Source organism: Gopherus flavomarginatus, chromosome 4 (assembly GCF_025201925.1).
Source record: "Gopherus flavomarginatus isolate rGopFla2 chromosome 4, rGopFla2.mat.asm, whole genome shotgun sequence".
In the NCBI taxonomy this organism is placed as follows: domain Eukaryota; kingdom Metazoa; phylum Chordata; order Testudines; family Testudinidae; genus Gopherus; species Gopherus flavomarginatus.
In genome coordinates this window covers 117,795,859-117,815,269 of record NC_066620.1, presented here as the reverse complement: position 1 = coordinate 117,815,269, position 19,411 = coordinate 117,795,859, and the positions used below count along the sequence as shown (strand labels likewise).

At 38.9% G+C, this 19,411-nt stretch overlaps 1 protein-coding gene across 5 annotated transcripts in view; it reads left to right on the top strand.

Moving 5' to 3' along the window:
• LAMA2 (laminin subunit alpha 2) overlaps positions 1-19,411 on the top strand; it is a 515,739-nt gene that overhangs the window by 450,113 nt on the left and 46,215 nt on the right. For all 5 annotated transcript variants that reach the window (XM_050949373.1, XM_050949372.1, XM_050949374.1 and 2 more), the window contains 6 exons: positions 1,618-1,734; positions 5,172-5,354; positions 7,475-7,629; positions 10,416-10,559; positions 11,912-12,045; positions 18,926-19,085. In XM_050949373.1, the coding sequence (XP_050805330.1) occupies positions 1,618-1,734; positions 5,172-5,354; positions 7,475-7,629; positions 10,416-10,559; positions 11,912-12,045; positions 18,926-19,085 (893 nt within the window). The remainder of the gene's footprint in view (positions 1-1,617; positions 1,735-5,171; positions 5,355-7,474; positions 7,630-10,415; positions 10,560-11,911; positions 12,046-18,925; positions 19,086-19,411) is intronic.

The window sequence follows — 19,411 nt, the reverse complement described above, 5'->3', positions numbered from 1 at the left end:
CGTCAACCTCTTGCGGAGGAGACAGAGGAAGGGCACCATGGTCCTAGGGATTTGTTTAGCCTGGGGGCTAACATACCTGTTCCTCAGTACTTTACTGTAGCCATCTGGCCTTGCCCCATCACAGTACTAATGTGTTTAATTTCACTAAACGTCTACACTTTTGAAGGTCACAGTTAGAGTTTATATCCCATCCCCTTTTCTACAAATTATTCTCCATCTTCTGCAATCAGTTCAATCAGTTATTCTGATTCAGGGAGTGCATTGGAGCCAAGAAATTCCCACCTTTCTGTTCCTCAGCCCCAAAGAGCTCCATAACAAAGGGAATAAGTGATTAAAAATGTCCCCCCCAGTAGGTGTTTTCAGACTTAACTAGCATTTTCTTTCCCAGACTCTACTCTGGACTTTTTGAAATAAAGATTTCTAAATAACCTCAGTTGGAGCCTCTCTCTGCAGAGTCTGAAAAATCATTTTTATGTAGCATGTGGTTCCAGCAAAAATATCATTGTTATGCAAAACAGTCTGTGAAGAATATCGACTTATCTGTGAAGGATAATGTCAGTTTCATCCTTCATGTACTGATTATCACATTACTGTTCCTCTGATTTGTACTAGTTTTTCTGTTTAAACAAATTTTGATATATGCTTTTATCTACAAAAAAGCCCCCCCCATCAATCTGCATATTTCATTCTAACTTTTTCTTGATGTAGCCTCCTAATATTGATCATGATGCCGCTAATATGGTTTCATGCACTTTCTCTGAACATTGTATCAGCAGTTGTTGCCTTACTGCCTTACCAACATTGCCTTGTTGTCCAGCAAGAACTGGGAAATAGGCATGCGAATGGTGATAGTACACTACCCTGATTGTATTGTTTTGTCACACAAAATGGATGAACCACTGGCCCAGGGCAAACACCTGAAGAAGAACTTGTGAGGTTACCATAGAAGAGTTTAATGTAGCCAACCTTTAAAGCACAGGTCTGGTAGTTTGGCTTCTTGGGTTCTTTGCCCGGTTTGCCATTGACTCACTGGGTGGCCTTGGGTAAATCACTTAGCCTCTGTCTGCCTTATTTTGTATACATACCTTACAGGAGCATTGTGTACATAAAAGTGCTTTGAGAGCCTTAATAAAATCCTTCTATAAGCACCAAGTATCAGTAGTCTAAGGAAATCAAGCACTTGGATACAAAGGAATTAGGTGCCTTTAATATACGGAAGATAACATTAGTAAACCCTGGAACTGAGTGTTACATATGTTCATTGCAGTAACTTAGTAAATTAATTAAATATATGTATATTGATGACAAATGGGTAGTTCATGATCTGTTTTATTACCGTACATACTAAATGAATGTGTAAATGTAACCTGTGCCTGCTTGGTGCAGCACTCTGTCCCTGTCTAATGGCACCTTGGCCAGCTACAGATTGATGAGTCTGTTGCAGGCTTGGCTAAGAGCCAGATGACTTTTGGCTCATGCAATAGAAGCTCATACAGTAAGCTTCAGAGGCCCTGGGTTTGAGGCTGCTTGCTGACGACCAGGGTCTGTCTGTGTTACATAAACACAGCACAGTGAAAACAATGAGTTAAAGCTTTTTCGTATGCGTACTCTCTGCAGAAAATGGGGATAACTTGAATAGTATGCAGAACAAGTTGAAAAATGCTGATGAAAAGAATTCTGATCTCCTGAGAGCTTTGAATGACACCTTTGGAAAGCTGGCAGCCATTCCTAACGGTAAGTACAAAAAGTGCTGAAGCACTGGGCCCAGCTGTGCTTTACTGTGTCATCTTGCATCTTTTAAAAAATGTGTATAGGTCTTATTCTTTGTCTACATGCTCTCTCAGCCACAGTGCCCCTTTCACAATGAATGTACGCTGTGTGTGAGAGGGAAACTGAACTGAACGCAAATGCTTGGGGTTCATTTGTATTTTGGACTTTTAGGGACTGCCATGTTTTTGTCATTCTCAGATGGCCCACTTCTGGAAGATAGTACTTCTGGAAAGGAGTGATGGTGTACTGTTAGCCAATCAGTCTTTTTCAGAAGCTGTGAGTCCATCCTGATAGTACTTCTTGTCGGAACAGTGCTTCCCAGAATGGTAAGAACAAAGATGATGGCATCAACAAACAGTTCAAAGAGACCTGGGATAAATAACAATCTCAAATTGCCCAAAGGACTCCAGATAGTCTGTATCTAGAGAGACCCAAATGAGCGAGTCATTTTGGTCCGTCTATACTTTAGAATACTGCTCAGTCAACAGTGAATCATGGTAGTTTCTGTAAATAGTATATCATTTTCCCAGCACTATCATTTGTGAATTAAATAAATGATTGTGTATCCCACACCAATGGCCCTGCACTTCTTTATACATAAACATTGATATATGCAGAAATAGAATATATTCCCACACTAACGAACTATTGCTCTGTTACCTTAGGACTTGTCTAGATGGGGAAATAGCTCAGAATAGCTGTTGTGGAATAAGCATTCTGCACTAGGTCCCCATATAGACACTTATTCCACTTGAAGAGTTCATGGATTAAGCTAAACTGTACAAAGGCATTTTTAGTGCAGAATAAGAATGTCCACAGACAGCTAGTGTGGAATTGCTTTTGCACTTTTAATTCACACCTGAACTTATTTCACAATCATTTCCCAGTGTAGACAAGCTCTTCATGAATGATTGCTCTAGTAATTATTGTTAAAATAGCTTAAGAGTGTCATCCTCAGCATCTCAGTGGCTCTCAACTTTGTCCTTGCTCTGCCCTGTTTCTTTTTTTCCTTCAACATCCCATTTCACATCCTACACTGTACCTTGTTGCCCTCTCTTCTTTCTCATACTGGGGCCTCCATGACTTCTTGCATGTTAACCCTGTCCCTGTAACTGCCTTCCTGCTCCAGTGTGCCATCTGTCCTCACTTTCCTTCCTTAAAATTCACCTCCTTCATTAGTTGTCCACCACTGAGTTCTGCTGCTATGTCACCTGCTCCGACTGTCATGCTTGACCTTCTTTTCCCAATCTGAATAAGGAAGAAAAATAATATTAAATAATACGAAGAGTAAAACACAACATTGATAAAAATTAGAACTAAACCCAACAACTTCAGAAACAAAACTGTGTGTGATCCTTATTTGTTGTATCTGTCCTCCATTCCCCACATCTCTTCAAACCGTTGTCTTCTGTCATTACTTGCTGGGCTGTCTTATTTAGACTTTAAGTTTCTCAGGACCGGGACAGGCTTTCTTCTATTATCATAAAGTGCTATGCAACTTACGGTTCTTTATAACTAATAGCAAAGAGTCTTTCATACTCATTAATGTGCAAGAGCTCCATATATTTGATACCTTTTGTGGTGCTAGTAAGGGACAGGGAAATACATTATAACTTCATTATTGTGGACACTTATACACTGAATGCTTGTTTATGATAAACAAAAAATCTCTATCATCTATTTCAGAATGTAGTTTGCTATGCCTGCTCTCTCTAAAGAACTGCTCATTGTTGTTATGAACTGAAAAAATGCCCTGGAAATGTGCACCAAAGAAAAGTTATAATCTATCCATTTTGAGGTCTTCTCGAAGTACGGACTGCAGACAAAGCTCCTTGCAAAATTTTTCACCAATTCATTTCATGCATTTTGCATCTTCCAGATTTCACGTAACTGTAGATATTCTATTTTATTCACCCAGATCCTTGAAATCTTTCATTCAAGAGACTTTGTGCTATGTCATGCGCAATTTAGTTACTGCAACAGCTACTGGTGTGCCTGTGTGCAGATAGATGTCTCAATCAAGCAGAATGGACCTCAGAAGGCCGTCATCCTTAGGACTCGGAATACTAAACACAAAGAAAGCATGAGAAATATGAAGTATGCAATCAATGGCAATGTAGATTACAGTTAGGGCATGCTTGCTCTTGGGACACGGACACACATGCACGAATGGCGTGCTTTGTAAATATGATTCAAAGACTAAAATCTGTAGCAAATAAATGTCAAAGATAGGAAAATGTAGTAAATTGGTTATCAAACAGGGGAATTAACAAGGAAAAGCAAACAGCTCTAGTCATATCCCTGACTCATCAAAGATTCAACAAAACAGAATGGCCTGAACTAATACTTCAGGCTTGACCAAAAAAAAAAAAAAAAAAAAAAAATCTCATCAGGAATCAAAGTAAGAGGGCAGTTCACTTTAGGAAAAGGACCGTATGCTTAGGAATGAGTGTATTTTATAAGTGTGCTGAAAAGTAAGTACAAAGTATGCAGTGAATAAATGTCAAATTAAAGCAACACAGTGGCCTGAATTTACATTATTCTAAGGTAGATATCACACAAGGAAGGTCAGAAGGAATACATTCAAACACCTTGGGGAAACATAGGGAAAGAAATAATCAGATCCCATTCTTTTGCCTGTAAAATATTATTAATAATACTAGTGTTAAAGAGTTCAATTGTATTTCCAAAGCAAAGCTGGCTTTTCAGAACCAGCCCACCCAGAGGGAGCTCTGGGCAGTATCCTTCCTCAAAAAGCATAATTCCTCCCAGAGTGCAGCCTAAGGTCAAACAGGAAGTCTGTGGTGGAACAGAAGATTGAACTCTGATCTCCTGAGCCTCAGTTTAGTGCCATAGCCACTGAGCTCTCCCCTTTCCTAATCAACAATATCTAATAGCTTCCACAGCATTTTCACACCTAGCACTGAAAATCATCTTGCTCAGAACTTTGTTGCAAAAGGAAAAAAATGCTCAATTTAACAGAAGTTCAGGTAATTTGTCAGGAGCCACATTTTGATGAGAAATATTATTACCACAAATATTTCACTCAGCTGTACTTCAAAGTAACCATAAACTACAGAGCAGCAGCTGAGTTATGTGGATCATGTAGATTAATGTTCCGTACTCTCTTCACCAACACATCAAAGTGCTCCCTCATACCATGGATTCTGAAGATCATCACTTTCAGTCTCAAGGTTAATCAGATATTTCTGGCACAGGGAAAGGGTCCATAGAAAAATTAATCTGGCTAAGAAGATATTTCATTCTCTACATTTAAACAGGGCTGGGTTTTTTGTTTTCCTTTTTAAAGATGCAACTGTCAGGTCAAGAAATACAGAGGGTCTGATTCTGCCATCTATATTCATGATTGGTCTGACATTTTGATCTTTTCTTGCCCACAGATACAGCTGCAAAAGTGCAAGCAGCTAAAGATAAAGCTGGACAAGCTAACACCACTGCAAATGATGTACTGGCTAGGATTAAAGACCTCAACCAGAACCTCCTTGGCTTAAAAAACAACTACAGCAAATTAGCAGATGATGTGGCCAAAACAAATGCTGTTGTGAAAGATTCCACCAAGAACAGTAAGATCTTTATTTTGTTTGTATGCTTTTCTCTTCATCCCCCCAAAAGAAAGAGCTTTCCCTGCTGCCGTGATGTGATTTATAGCGCATCAATATAGTTTTTATTACAATTCAGTACATGATCTTACTAGAGTACACTGCTGTAATAGGAATCTTTTTGTATAGCCTCCATATTATTATACAGGCCTTAAAGATGGAAAAGCCTTTGAATCTAAAGGATTGCTGCTGGTAACAAAAACTATTCTTTAAATGGATGGAGGTGGGAGAAGAATTAAAGAAGCTATCATTGATTGGAGATGCCACCTCTAGATTCATCAAAGCTTCCCTGTCCACCCCTGTGCTAGGTTAATCAGCTAATGAGTTCTATTAGGGATACACTTAATGACACCTTTTGTATTGATCATTGTCTTCTTTATAGAGCATAAAGGCAGTTCTGAGGCATAATAATTAAAAGGGACTTCCAGTGAGGTTGTTTGCATGTATTTTAGCATTGAAGTGACTCCTGCTATCATATAGTGATGATTGTGTTAGAATTTTCATTGGAAGACCCTTTGTGTTTAGTGGAAAAAGTTCAACAATTTAAATTGCAGCATACTGTATAGTTCAATAAATCCTAGATATAATGTCATTTGTTGTGTTCAGAAACATGTTGTCTCAACAAAAAGACAAAAAGATCTGTCACTTAAAGTTGGAAACCTAAATTAGGTCACATGATGAGTGATCAGATTGGCAAATAGGCACCCGTTTATCCTGTTTAAATGACAGTAAATCTTTCCAAGTTTGATAACTAAGTTCTAGTTGTGTATTTCTGGCTGTGGGGTGAGTAGTGGGTAATGAGTTTCTCCAAAGAAATCCTGTCTTGTAAGTTACTTGACTTTTGTGTTTTGCACCCTTTTAAAATGTTATATTGCAATATTTTCTTTTGTTTCTCTCTTGTCTCTATACCTTGCCTACAGAAATCAGTAAGTGTGTATGTGTGTTTATATAGGCATTGCCTAGACAATGAGGCATCAGATATATACTATATATATATAATGCATGAGTGTGTGTGTGTGTATATATTGCTATTTTTCAGTATCTGCTGCCTCATTGCCTACTGCAAAAGCTTTTGCATAGTGCCACATTTTTGTGCTGCATTAGAAAATTTACTTTTTTAAATGTTGCAACAATGGAACTAAATATTTAAACAATTCTCGCAGGATGTACCATAAGAAATATGCCTTATCTCAAAGTGAGGAGAAAGAGATTAGCATAGGAGCTCTCATTGTTTCTTAAGAACCTGGTGTCTTGTGCCTAATGCGGAGTGAACCTTATATATCTTTATTGTTCAGTTTGGATAAACATCCAAAATTTGGATATCTGTTTGGACCTTATCCAAACTTTTTGAGGCTGTCTTCCTATTACTGGTTTGCCCCCCTACTATATCAGCCACACAGACTCTCCTTCCTGGACACTAGCTGCCATGCAAGTCAGATGTTTTACTCTACAGATCTTCTAGAGGTTGAGGGAGATTGAGAAAGCTGTGAGACTATTGGATAGCTGTATGTAGGAGGGAATTTCAGCCATTCTAGAACTCAAGAAAAGAGGGAGAGGAGGTGAGATCCTTATGTGAACTAATGGAGTTCATCTGAGAGATGGGAAAATATATGCAGTGGCTAATATTCTGTACAATATTTTTAATCACAATTATCATTGCACATGGGATAATGTGAAACTTGTGATCAGGATCAAATTTTTCCTAGTTGTGACCATATAACTAAGTTAAAAATTAATTCTCTAAATTTTGTGCAAATAACTAATGAATTGCTTTTTTAATCCAACATGTTTCATTAAAGCAGGAGTAAAGAAGAAAGGTAAACTCTGAACTTGGAGCTGTATTGTACCACAGTTTTTTCTACCAGTACCAACCTCAGACATAACTACTGATCCATACCTCTACCATTTTTTCACATTGCAATGTTTAAATCAGTCTAAAACATTCCTAAAGTTATTATTGCCATGGTTGTCTCAGGAAGCTGAATTTTCTGTAAGAATTTTCTTGGATTTTATTATTGTTGTTTGTGTCCACTCTATCAGACTCTCCCTTCTAAACTTCTGCTTTTTTTTTTTTTCGTATGAAGTTGCTGATGCAGATGCCACTGTAAAAACTCTAGAAAAAGAAGCAGATCGGCTGCTGGATAAGCTCAAACCAATCAAAGAACTTCAGGATAATTTGGGGAAAAACATCTCTCAGATAAAAGAACTGATAAACCAAGCCCGGAAACAGGCCAATTCTGTAAGCACTTCTTTTTCAGTAACTCTATCTTGTGGGTAGTTTGTATCCTTTCATCCAGCAAAAGAAGCCATCCCAGTCCAAAATACCTATGGCAAAGACTGCTGTATAAATATCTAGGCAGATAGAACCCAGGATACCTGATATCTGGTTTTTCCCTCTGGTTTGCTCCTCGTTTACAACACAGTCCTGTTGCATGAGGAATACCTATAGGAATGTTAGTACTATGGGACAATTGGGGGGGTAACTTGGATAAGGGTACAGGGAGGGGTCACGGAGGAGAAAATACCCCTTATTCGATAGTTGTGCACAAATTAAAACTGAAACAATACCAAAAAGATGTTTTCTGTCTCAGCATGGGTATAGGTATTTAAAACCTAATTTTGTAGGAGTTTCATTACTTATGAAACATGTGGGTTTGGTAGCAGCAGATTTGGCTGCTCTTTGGCCCCTTGTTGGACCATCTCAAGCTAACTGAAAATGTAGAGTGCATGTGCGTTCTCATTTTCTTGATATTTACTTCTCCTGGTAACAACTGAATAGACTCTCGTGCTTGGGTTACGAGCGTATTTCCTTACCTGGTTACTGAGTCCCAAGTCTGTATCTCCCATGTAATTATATTTTTAAACTCAGGAATCAACTAGTGATGATGAACTTATTTGGATTCTGACCTGCAATAATCAAGAAAACTTAAAGAAAATCCTAAGAGATGAACATTCAGTAAGCTCCTATATAATTCAAACAAAACCAACATACTAGAGCACAAATGGCTGAAAGGAATGTATGCACAATAATGGAGCACAGTAATGACATGTCTGCTCCATCTGATAAAGTGCATTTTGTATTCTCATAGAAATATAGGTAACACAGAAGGGCAGGTTCTTCTTCATCATCATCCTTTCCCCCTACATAACATATTTCATCCAAAGACTTCAAAGTACTTGGCCTCTCAGCCAGGGGCGGCTCTAGGCATTTTGCTGCCCCAAACACAGCAGGCAGGCTGCCTTCGGTGGCTTGCCTGTGGGAGGTCCCCGGTCCCGCGAATTCGGCGGCAGCCTGCGGGAGGTGCGCCGAAGCCGCGGGTCCAGCGAACCCTCCGCAGACATGCCACCGAAGGCAACTTGCCTGCTGCCCTCGTGGCGACCAGCAGAGTGCCCCCCATGGCTTGCCGCCCCAAGCATGCGCTTGGTGTACTGGTGCCTGGAGCCGCCCTTGCTCTTAGCATTTCTGTACTATTGTTACTGTCTGATAACTATTGTTATCCTTATTCTATGGATGGGAAAGCTAACATGGAGGGAAATTAAATGACTTGTCCAAATTCTCATAGCACTATGTCTGAAGGGCCAGAAATGAGTCTGGATCTCTAGATTGTCTTTCCTAACCAGTAAACCGTGTTCTTTTACCGTCCTTGATCTTTTATCCTTTCAGTGTTTTTTTTTCAGGTTCATAAAAAGCTCTCATAAAACACATAAATGGTTGCCGTCATGCAGGCTCCTAAACCTTTGTGAATGTAGCATGATATATTTCAGAATAGTTAAATTTTATAAATTAGTATTTTAAAACTGTCTGGAGGCTGCAATAGGACCCTATTATAAGCGTACACTCCTGAGACAAATATAGAATAAAAATATCAGTTGATTAAAACTAAATGATCCATGAACGCAACAAAACTTTTAGTGCCCCCCAAAACATATCTCACACATGACACATACAGACCCTAGCCACTCCTCTCTGCTGCCCTTAGTGAGGTACTGGGTTCCCTCAGTTCACCAAACCTGAATTCTAAGTAGGCCCTGATCCAGCGAATAACTTCAGAACCTACATAACTTTAAGCACATATGTAGTAACAATGACCTCACTGAGACAACTCACATGCTTAAATTTATGCAGGTACTGCAGTGATTTTCAGCATCAGGGCTTTAATTCATTTCTGTACCCAGAAAAGACATTTGACTTGGAGAAAGCAAATAACAATGTTTGTTTGCTTGCTTTCGGTACCAAGAATCCAGAAGCCATTAAACGACCCACGTAATTACTGTGGAATTTTTTCTTTAGTGTGTATGCCATTCACCTTAATACCCCATGAGTTGATCATGGTTATTAATATTACAGTCAATGTCAAAGGAACTTATGATCATCACTAATAGATTATGATATTTAAAACTTAACAAGGATCCATTAAAATGGAACTAACAATATCTGACAGGAAAAGGAATCTAATCTTAATATAAAACAAGGAAACCTGGAATATATAGTGGTGAAGAATGTCTCAGTTGGAGGCTACTTCAGAACTATGCAGTTATGAAACCAGTTATTGCTAGAAAGTGCTTTGAGATCAACTGATGAAAAGTGCTATATAAGAGCTAGGTATTATTACTATTTTTTACTATTTATTATTTATTAATAGAGAAGCCATACAAGCCAAGATAGTGTCTCTATTCTTTTATCTAGCCAACTTTTTAATATCTCCACCACCTGAACTACCACAGCTTCCCCATTATCTACTGTAGTAATTCTTAATGTAAAATAAATTTTCTTCTGATGTCATATCTGAATGCCAGGTAAAACTACCACTGCCCTTGATCACAATCCATCCTCCTAAACAAGGAAATCACATTTCAGTGTTCCAGATACTGAGTGGCAAGCACCAATGCCTACTCCTCAGTAATACATGTGACACAGAAATGAAACAAAAGCACAATCTGATTGCAGTTATTCTGAAACACCGTAAGTTTTCTCTGGAATAATGAGCTGTGACTCGGGTTCTCTCTGCTATGTTTTCTTTGAAGATCAAAGTCTCTGTGGCTTCTGGAGGTGACTGCATTCGCACATACAGACCAGAAATAAAGAAAGGAAGCTACAACACTGTCATTGTCAATGTGAAGACAGCAGTAGCTGACAACCTTCTTTTTTATCTTGGAAGTGCCAAATTTGTAAGTGTGGTTTCAGTTTTCCTTTGTCAGAGTTTCTCAATCAAACTGGATCACTGAAATACAAAAAGGAGGAGAATATTTCTTCCCAGAGGCTTCAGAGAAACAGCATAGAGCCTGGGAATTTTACTGGTTCACTAGTTAGTTACTGTTTCTCATAGAAGAAGCAAAAAATATTTCCTTTTATATTAATGTAAATTTTTAGAAATAACATAGGTGGCAAATATTTTGTTTCTAGCTAGAATCAAATCTGCAACTCCTATATGAACTGTATTAAAACTGTAAGAACTGCCGTATGATGGGGGTGACTTTTGGTTTGTTTCTCATGTATTTTCCCTTGGAAATGAAGTAGATAATCATCTTAAATCTGTCAAAGATCCTACTTAATATGACTTCAAGTCAAGACTATAACTTTCTCCACTGGAGAAAGTGGATATGGAAAAGTTATTTACTTATTCCCATAATACAAGAACTAGGGGTCACCAAATGAAATTAATAGGTAGCAGGTTTAAAACAAATAAAAGGAAGTTCTTCTTCACACAGCGCACAGTCAACTTGTGGAACTCCTTACCTGAGGAGGTTGTGAAGGCTGGGGCTATAACAGCGGTTAAAAGGGAACTGGATAAATTCATGGTGGCTAAGTCTATAAATGGCTATTAGCCAGGAAGGGTAAAGAATGGTGTCCCTAGCCTCTGTTCATCAGAAGATGGAGATGGATGGCAGGAGAGAGATCACTTGATCATTGCCTGTTAGCTTCACTCTCTCTGGGGCACCTGGCATTGGCCACTGTCGGTAGACAGATACTAAGCTAGATAGATCTTTGGTCTGACCCGGTACGGCCATTCTTATGTTCAGGAATGTGTAGTGATGAAAGATTCAGTTTTCCGTGAGCCCTCCAGCAGACAGGCTTCTAGAAACATCAACAATAATTCAATGAATGGAAAAAGGGTTCTTTTCCTAACATCCTGAGCTATGCGATATTTTCCTACTATAAATGAAGATTTAGGATGGCAATGTATATTAGCCTATAAAACGCTTGCATTTTCCATTGTAGGATTGCTGTCCAAATGAATGTTTGTATAGTATTTCAGTTAACAACTTGAGAGACAGTCAATGATCCACCATTGTGTGGACACACATCACTTGACAAGATGGGAACCTGGGGCTAAGAGGTGGAGGTCTGAACTTAGGTCTCTCATGGGAGTATTTGTATAAATTTTGTTATGTGAGCATGGGTCTCGAGGCCCATTAGGTTACTAATGATCTTAAGAAGCTTGAAGGGGTAGGGATTTACAAGGATTGTTCTAATCCAAGTATTTGATTCCTTATCCCATAGATTGTTTTTTGTGTCTTAGACTGACTTCTTGGCCATAGAGATGCGTAAAGGCAAAGTGAACTTCTTGTGGGATGTGGGATCTGGCGTTGGACGAGTTGAGTATCCAGATCTGACCATCGATGATGCATTTTGGTACCGGATTGAAGCCTCTAGGCAAGTACTCAATTAATTTGCAAGCTTTAGTTCTTACCCCCCAAAAATGATGAAACTGAGCAAGCAATCTGTCAGGTCCACTCTCTTCAGAGTCACATTCTTAAATACAGCATTTGTAACAGTAGTTTTAAAAAAGAGGTACCTTTGACTAAGATAAATATAATTCAGTTTAATGGATTTTTGAACCTGTGTCCAATAGTCCGTTATCAGAGAGTTTGTAGCCAAAGAGATTATAAATGTGTTACAGTGTGTCTCTCTGACTGCTATTGAAATATATTACGCATGTTTAATGTCCATAATCTTTTACCCGTGTACTTCTTTGCCCTTCCTCCTTCAGTCCACACAAAATCCAACTACTAAAAGCTCCCCTTTTTGTACTCCTCATGTTATAGCCTCTTGTCATCTCTTTAAGACCCTTCAGATCTTTGCCTCTCCTTCCTTAGCCACTCTTGTATTTTGTGGGAGCTCCCAGTCCCCTATTCTGTCAGTGATGCCAGTCTTACCCCCATTTCCACTTATCTCAAATTCCTCTTTGTGCTGGGAAGACCTTTCCTCAATGAATCTGTAAGACAAACTCGCTCCTCTAAACTTCTTCTTATGCAGGGGCGGCTCCAGGCACCAGCACACCAAGCGTGTGTTTGGGGCGGCAAGCTGCAGAGGCACTTTGCCAGTCACCGCGAGGGCGGCAGGCAGGTTGCCTTCGGTGGCATGCCTGCGGAGGGTCCGCTGGTCCCACGGCTTCAGCAGACCTCCCGCAGGCTGCCGCCGAATTCGTGGGACCGGGGACCTCCCGCAGGCAAGCCACTGAAGGCAGCCTGCCTGCCGTGCTTGGGGTGGCAAAATGCCTAGAACTGCCCCTGTTCTTATGACACACTTCTACCATGAGACCTACAAGAATTTAGCCAAATAACTGTGGGTTGGTAGACAAGACTTTTGGGATAGATTATCTAAAAAATGCAGTTGTACGTGCTGTTCCGCTCCCCTTTTTTTTGTCTGTTTGCTTGTCAGAGTGTAAGCACTTCATGTCAGGGTCTGTCTCTTCATGTGTGTGTGTACACTGTACTGTGGGCACTACTATGATACAAATAAATATTGATAATAATGTTTAAAAAGTTACTCATTAGCACAGAATCATTTTTAAAATGTTTAAAAGTTAAAGGCTATTCTTGCACTCAAACTGAAAACTATATTTTTCTCTCTGGCTTTTCAAAACCTCTTGGTTTGATGCGGTATTGGGAGTGGATGGCCTGTCACATCCCAGTACATTGATTCTTACTCAACTTGCCAACCTAATAGGCACAACGCCCCTTCATGCTGAAAACATTTGAAAAGATGTGGTTTATGGGAAGTCAACATTAAAAATATTTTGGTCCGTTTAAACAACACAGATTTTTTACATATTTTGAAAAAAAGCAAGTGTTGAATGTTTTTAATTTTAAAAGTTTAGATAAATTAATAGCTGAAAATTATGTTGGCTTCTTGATATATATTTGGAGGCACTATATTGGTATTTCCCTGAAGCGCATACCATCTGGTACGGCAATTAAGGCAAAAAAAAAAATAGGTTAGCTTAAAAAAAAATTGATGTGCATACTATGTATTTACCATAGCATAGGCACTATTAAAATCTTTATAATTTTTGCTTTGGTAAGTAGATAACATCACTGCATTTAGCATAAGGAACGCTATATTTCATGCATAAAGAATATCGTGTCAGCACTAATTATTTGCAAAGGGAGCTGTAATATTTCAATAGAAAACCATGCTAGATGTGTGTACTATGTATATGATGTGTCCTTTATTTGCTAGTGATGAACAAACCCCTATAATTTATGTAATATCAGATCAAATGAAATCAAAAAAAGAACATGAATCCTAATTTGAATAAATCTTGTCCCATCATAATATGTTAATTTTATATAATGTGTTAGACAGACAAAAGATAAAATAGTCATCAAATGAGACAGGAAGAAAAAATAGGAGTTTTACTTTCTATTATGTCCATAGCTTTCAGAAGAGGGAAATGATGTTCAATTTAAACAATTTAATGAAATCACAGAATAAGCCATTCAAAGCAGAGAGCTAAATAAAATTACAGCAGAGTGTTCAAATGCTGGCTCAATTAAATCTTATAGCTGGGAAAACACAAAGTGGGATATGCGAGATCTTCATCAGGTTAGTGTGGTTTGAGTTCATATTACACATACTGAAATAGCTGCACGTCACAGTAGTACAGGACTTTCATTTACAGGAAAACTATTTCAGCAGAAAATGGAGTCAGGACATAATATAGACATCCTAGAAATGCACATTGCTTGTTAAGCTGTTGTTCATGATATATAGGGCATTAGATCTAAAGCAACTGGAACAAACTGCTAAATCAGCAAGGGAAGCAATTACAGGAGCACAAATCTGAGGACTGGAGCAGTGTTTAGAAGAATTAGATTATGGAGACACTAGTTGGATTTTTAGGATCAAGATGAAGAACTCAGGACTGGTTTTGAATTCTTAAAGCAGAATTCAGGAAGCACACAGTGAATACTTTTAATTTGCATCATTATTGTATCACTAAGAGCATTCTTGCCTCCCTTGATAAAGGTCTCAGACCAATTGCACCAATTTCACTTTCTCACCTTCTGTCTTTACATTTTGGCCAGATTCAGCTGCATACTTCTGAATTTACCTGACACTACTAACAATATATCCAGTGGCGGGGATACTCGCTTCTCTAATGGGCTCCCTGCAACCTCTGAAGCTTTGGGACTTTGTCTGGGGAGCAGAGAGGAAGAAGATAGTACACACACACACAAGCCTTGGGTCTCTAGGAAGGGTCTAGGTGGGTGTCACTTACCTGAACAAAAGAGCAACTGGAAGAGACTGCTCAGTTGAAGGAGCAGACCAATACATGCACTGGGGGATGGGATGGGATGAGGGAAGGTATTTATATTCCACTCCTATCAGCCATAACCCCCTCTTCCATGAAAGCAGCTCTGTAGGTGTGTGTATATGCACAGATATGTACATATACAAATGATCAAGTTGCAATTTTAGAATTATACAGCACCTCTTATACAAGGATCCCAACACATTTTAAAAAGGAGCAGAAACTGACATGCAAAGATGACTGAATTGTTCAAGTTCACTCAGCAGAGTGGGAAGGGGATATTCTTTCTCTCATTTTCAGGCAGCATGGTCTAGTGGTTAGAGCAGGGGACTGAGGCAGATTCTAGCTTGGATAATTTGCTTAACCTCTGAGTCTGGTTTCCCAATGTGTTAGATGGGTACAGTAATGATTGCATATGTTTTGTAGAGTATTTTTTTAATTACAGTCTAGAAGGACTTTTCTATGTTTATATGTTTAAAGTATGTCTATATATAAATATACATACACATATACAGTATGTATATGTGTGTGTGTATCACCTTGAAAACTTAATATTGTTGCAAGTAATTAAACTACAACTTATGTTATTCTATTGGTATTCCCTAGTGCAGGGACTGTTATGTATATTGTGAGTATGTTATTTACTTGTAAAGGTAAAAACTAACTGGGATAAAAATCCTGATCAATGAAAACACTGAAAAGAAAGGAAATTTACATAAAGTTTTACTGTATGAGAATCATGTTAAACAAGTTATCAATACACAAAGCAGTCAATTCTGTGACACAATCAAATACAATAAAGACTTTATCCAAAGTCCAACAGAGTCAATGAAAAGATTCCCAGTGACTTCACTGGGTTTTGAATCAGGCCTAGTCTAATTCTTGTTTTACTCAAATACTATTTAGATACCACCTCATTATTATTCCTTAGAAATCTTGCTGAGAATATTGAAACTATGTCTTTTCCATTAAGGGGAACCCTAACTTTCTGTTTGGAATAATCTTCCCTCGAGGAAGAACAGCTGTAGAAAGAGATGTTTATTTTAGTCACATACACTTTACTGCCAGTCCACTTTGCTCCTTGTAACTCCCATTTCAAGTGGGTCAAAGAGCAAGTATTTATATGCAGTGCTACAAAAGTTATTCAGATGTTGATGGCTAGTGCAAAGTGAAGCCCACTTGCTCCATGCATCTCTTAAGTAGTAAGCGTTTATGAATAATGTAGTATGCATTTTTCAGATTGTCAGTTACCAAGGTGCTGGTACATGTTCTCCAGTTTGCCAAGTATCTCATAGGAACCCAGCTGTCACTCAGAAATATCATTCAAATCCTATTAATGTCTCTTATCCTGACAAGTTAGTCAACTGTTCTTCCTTTAAAGCTCACTAGCCAGGGCCGCCCAGAGGGGGGAGCAAGTGGGGCAATTTGCCCCAGGCACCGAGCCCCACAGGGGCCCCCACAAGAGTTTTTCGGGGTCCCTGGAGCAGAGTTCTTCACTCGCTCTGGTGGACCCGAAAAACTCTCACGGGGCCCAGGCCCCTGGAGCTTCTTCTGCTCCAGATGTTCGGCAGCGGGAGGTCCTTCCATCCTGGGACCCGCCATTGAAGTGCCAGGTCTTCGATGGCAATTCAGCGGCGGGGGCTCCCCACCACAGGTCTTCGGGGGGGGCACTTTGGCAGTGGGTCCCGGAGCAGAAGGACCCCCCCCACTGCCGAATTACCACCGAAGCGGGGGGGCCTCCCGCCACCGAAGACCCCAGGCCCCCTGATTCCTTTGGGCGGCCCTGTCACTAGCCCTTCTCAAATGAGAGAAAGAGTTATTTAAGGAGGAGGATCTGTTGTTAGCACTTTATTCTAGTTAGAGATCAAAGATCGCCTATGCTGTTTAGGACATGTGAGAGCTCTTAAAAATGTGTACCATATTCTGCTCAGTGATTTCAGATGTATTGAATTTGGTCTTTCACTCTGGTTTTACTAAATATTGATTTTAATATATTAGTATTTAAAAGCACCAAACATCTTTCAGTGGCCTCCAAATATGAGTGGCTTTCACCAGTTCCTGTACTGACTATTTCTACCCTTTTAGGTATATAAGCCAAAAGTCTATACATTTTTTAGATAATAAAATTCAGAGTTTCAATGGAAATGAGATTTGTATATTTACAGGAGTCTTGCTCTCTTTCTTCACTCCTCTCCAAAACCTTGATTCAGTAGAGTGCCTAAACTCATGTGTCATTTTAAACACAAGAGTAGTCCCACTGACTTTCATGGGACTACTTGCGTATTTAAAGTTATGTACAGGCTTCATTGCATTACTTTGGATATGGTCCTGAAGTAAAATATCAGATAGTGCTAATGACAAGTTCTTTCTAAGTGGTGACTCTTAGGTTTACTGCTTACTTCAGCACTCACAGACATCTTTTCTTTTAATGAGAAAAAATTGATTTTATATGTTTAAATCCAGACAATTTTATGATGCTTTGTAAAACGAAAGGAAAGTTTTGATTTGCCAGCTGAGACATGATAAAGGGGTGGGACCAGTGGCTATTTTTCAAGCTAGAAATGCTACCTGGGAAGGCTTTAGGTGAAATGTAATTTTATTACATCTGTCTATCTAGAAACTCGCTTGTATTAGAAATGCAAATATCAGTTCTGGTTTCTGAGAAAAGGTCATTTAGCTTTGCTTGCAAATAGTTAGGGAAATATCTTTTAGAATACAATGGGATAGCCCACAAAGATACAAAAGATAAATAGCTAAACATTATTCAATTAGCTAAGCAGTAATTCTTGACAGATATAGGAAGTAAGCAGCAGTGGGTGAAATTATGTGTGGACTGTTATAGAAGAAAAAGACAAGTTATAGTAAACGCAGTATGTTTCCCTATTAATCACAGATAACGTAAGTTAAATATGCTCCATATAACCCCATGAATTCATATTTCAGTCTATTAGGATTGCATAATGATATGCCCATATTACGAATGCCCACATTATCACGACATAGATCATATGTGAGATCCAAGATCTAATTGTAAAACTAGAGGATTTACCTTTCCAACGATTTTGGCATGAAAAAAACCTCTTAATAACGTAGGAGGTGTTCACACATGGCAGTTCAAGGTCAAAGGTAAAATCCCAACGGTCATACTTTAAGTACAGTATTGAGACATTGTTGCAAATTAATAGGAAACTAACCTTTCCTTTGAAATAATCTTTCCATAAGGCTAGTCTGTGGGGGAGTTCATACCTTATCGTGCAAAGGTTCATAAAGTGGTTTCCATTAAGTTATAAGTATTGGCCAACACTTACCACACCAATATCTGAGATACTGCATTTATTTTCTACCGTGAATACAGAAACAGAAAACACTGAAGAAACTGTTCACAAAGCGGCAAATCATATTATAAAATATAAAAAGGCAATTTTAAACACAACAAGGCAGCCATTTTAAACGTAATGGGCTTGTGCCTGAGTATAATAAAAAACCAGGGAGCTCCTTTGTGGAGGATGCAAGTCTCCTGCATTACAATGAAATAAATTAAAGGGCTTTGTTATATGATCATCCACTTCAGAGGAATAAAATTAATCAAATATCCCATATGAAGTTCAGAAAGGAATTTGAATCATAGCCTACTTCATTTGTTGTCAAGATACAATTACACTGTACTATTCTGGTCATAGAGAATCTTCACTTCTGATAATTACTATTTTAGTGGGTGAATGCACCATGTAATGCATGCATATAGTGAATTGTATGCACTGAGGATACTAAGATGAGAAGAAACATCTGTTATGTGATCAGATTTGGCACTTGCACAGGTATATGAGAGCTAAGAAACCTCTATTGATTTGTATTAAAAACTGAATAATACCAGGTTACAAACGGACCAGTAGTGCATGTCACTGGCCAAAGATGTCTGGAAAATATGAGGCTTTATTTGTTGTGGTTTAACAGCAGATTTATTTACTTATTTATTTGCTTTGGTCCAATTCGAAGGACTGGAAGAAATGGCACAATTTCAGTACAAGCTCTGGAAGGTCCCAAAGCAGCCATCATGCCAAGTACCTTCAGTGCAGCCTCTCCGCCTGGTTATACTATTCTGGATGTAGATGCAAATGCTGTGTTGTTCGTTGGTGGTCTAACTGATAAAATTAAGGTAACGTACTTCCTCACTCATGGTGCTTTAATCCTTTGCTTTGGTTATTTACATGGGCAGTGCCTGCTATTATAATTAATGAATGTATATTTATTGTAGTGAAAGCATGTGACTCGTGGCCAGCACGGATTCCCTAGTGACTGACTATGGCATGGCAGACTTTTCTCCTTTTGTGTCCCCTGCCAAAAGCCATTTTGTCCCAGTGATAGTCTGCTGCTTCTTGCGACTTGGCCCTCCATCTGGGTCACATAGAATCCCACCCATCCATGGTAAACCATTAGTCGCACAAATAATAGTTGGTCAACTTCACATTGGACCTTCAGTCA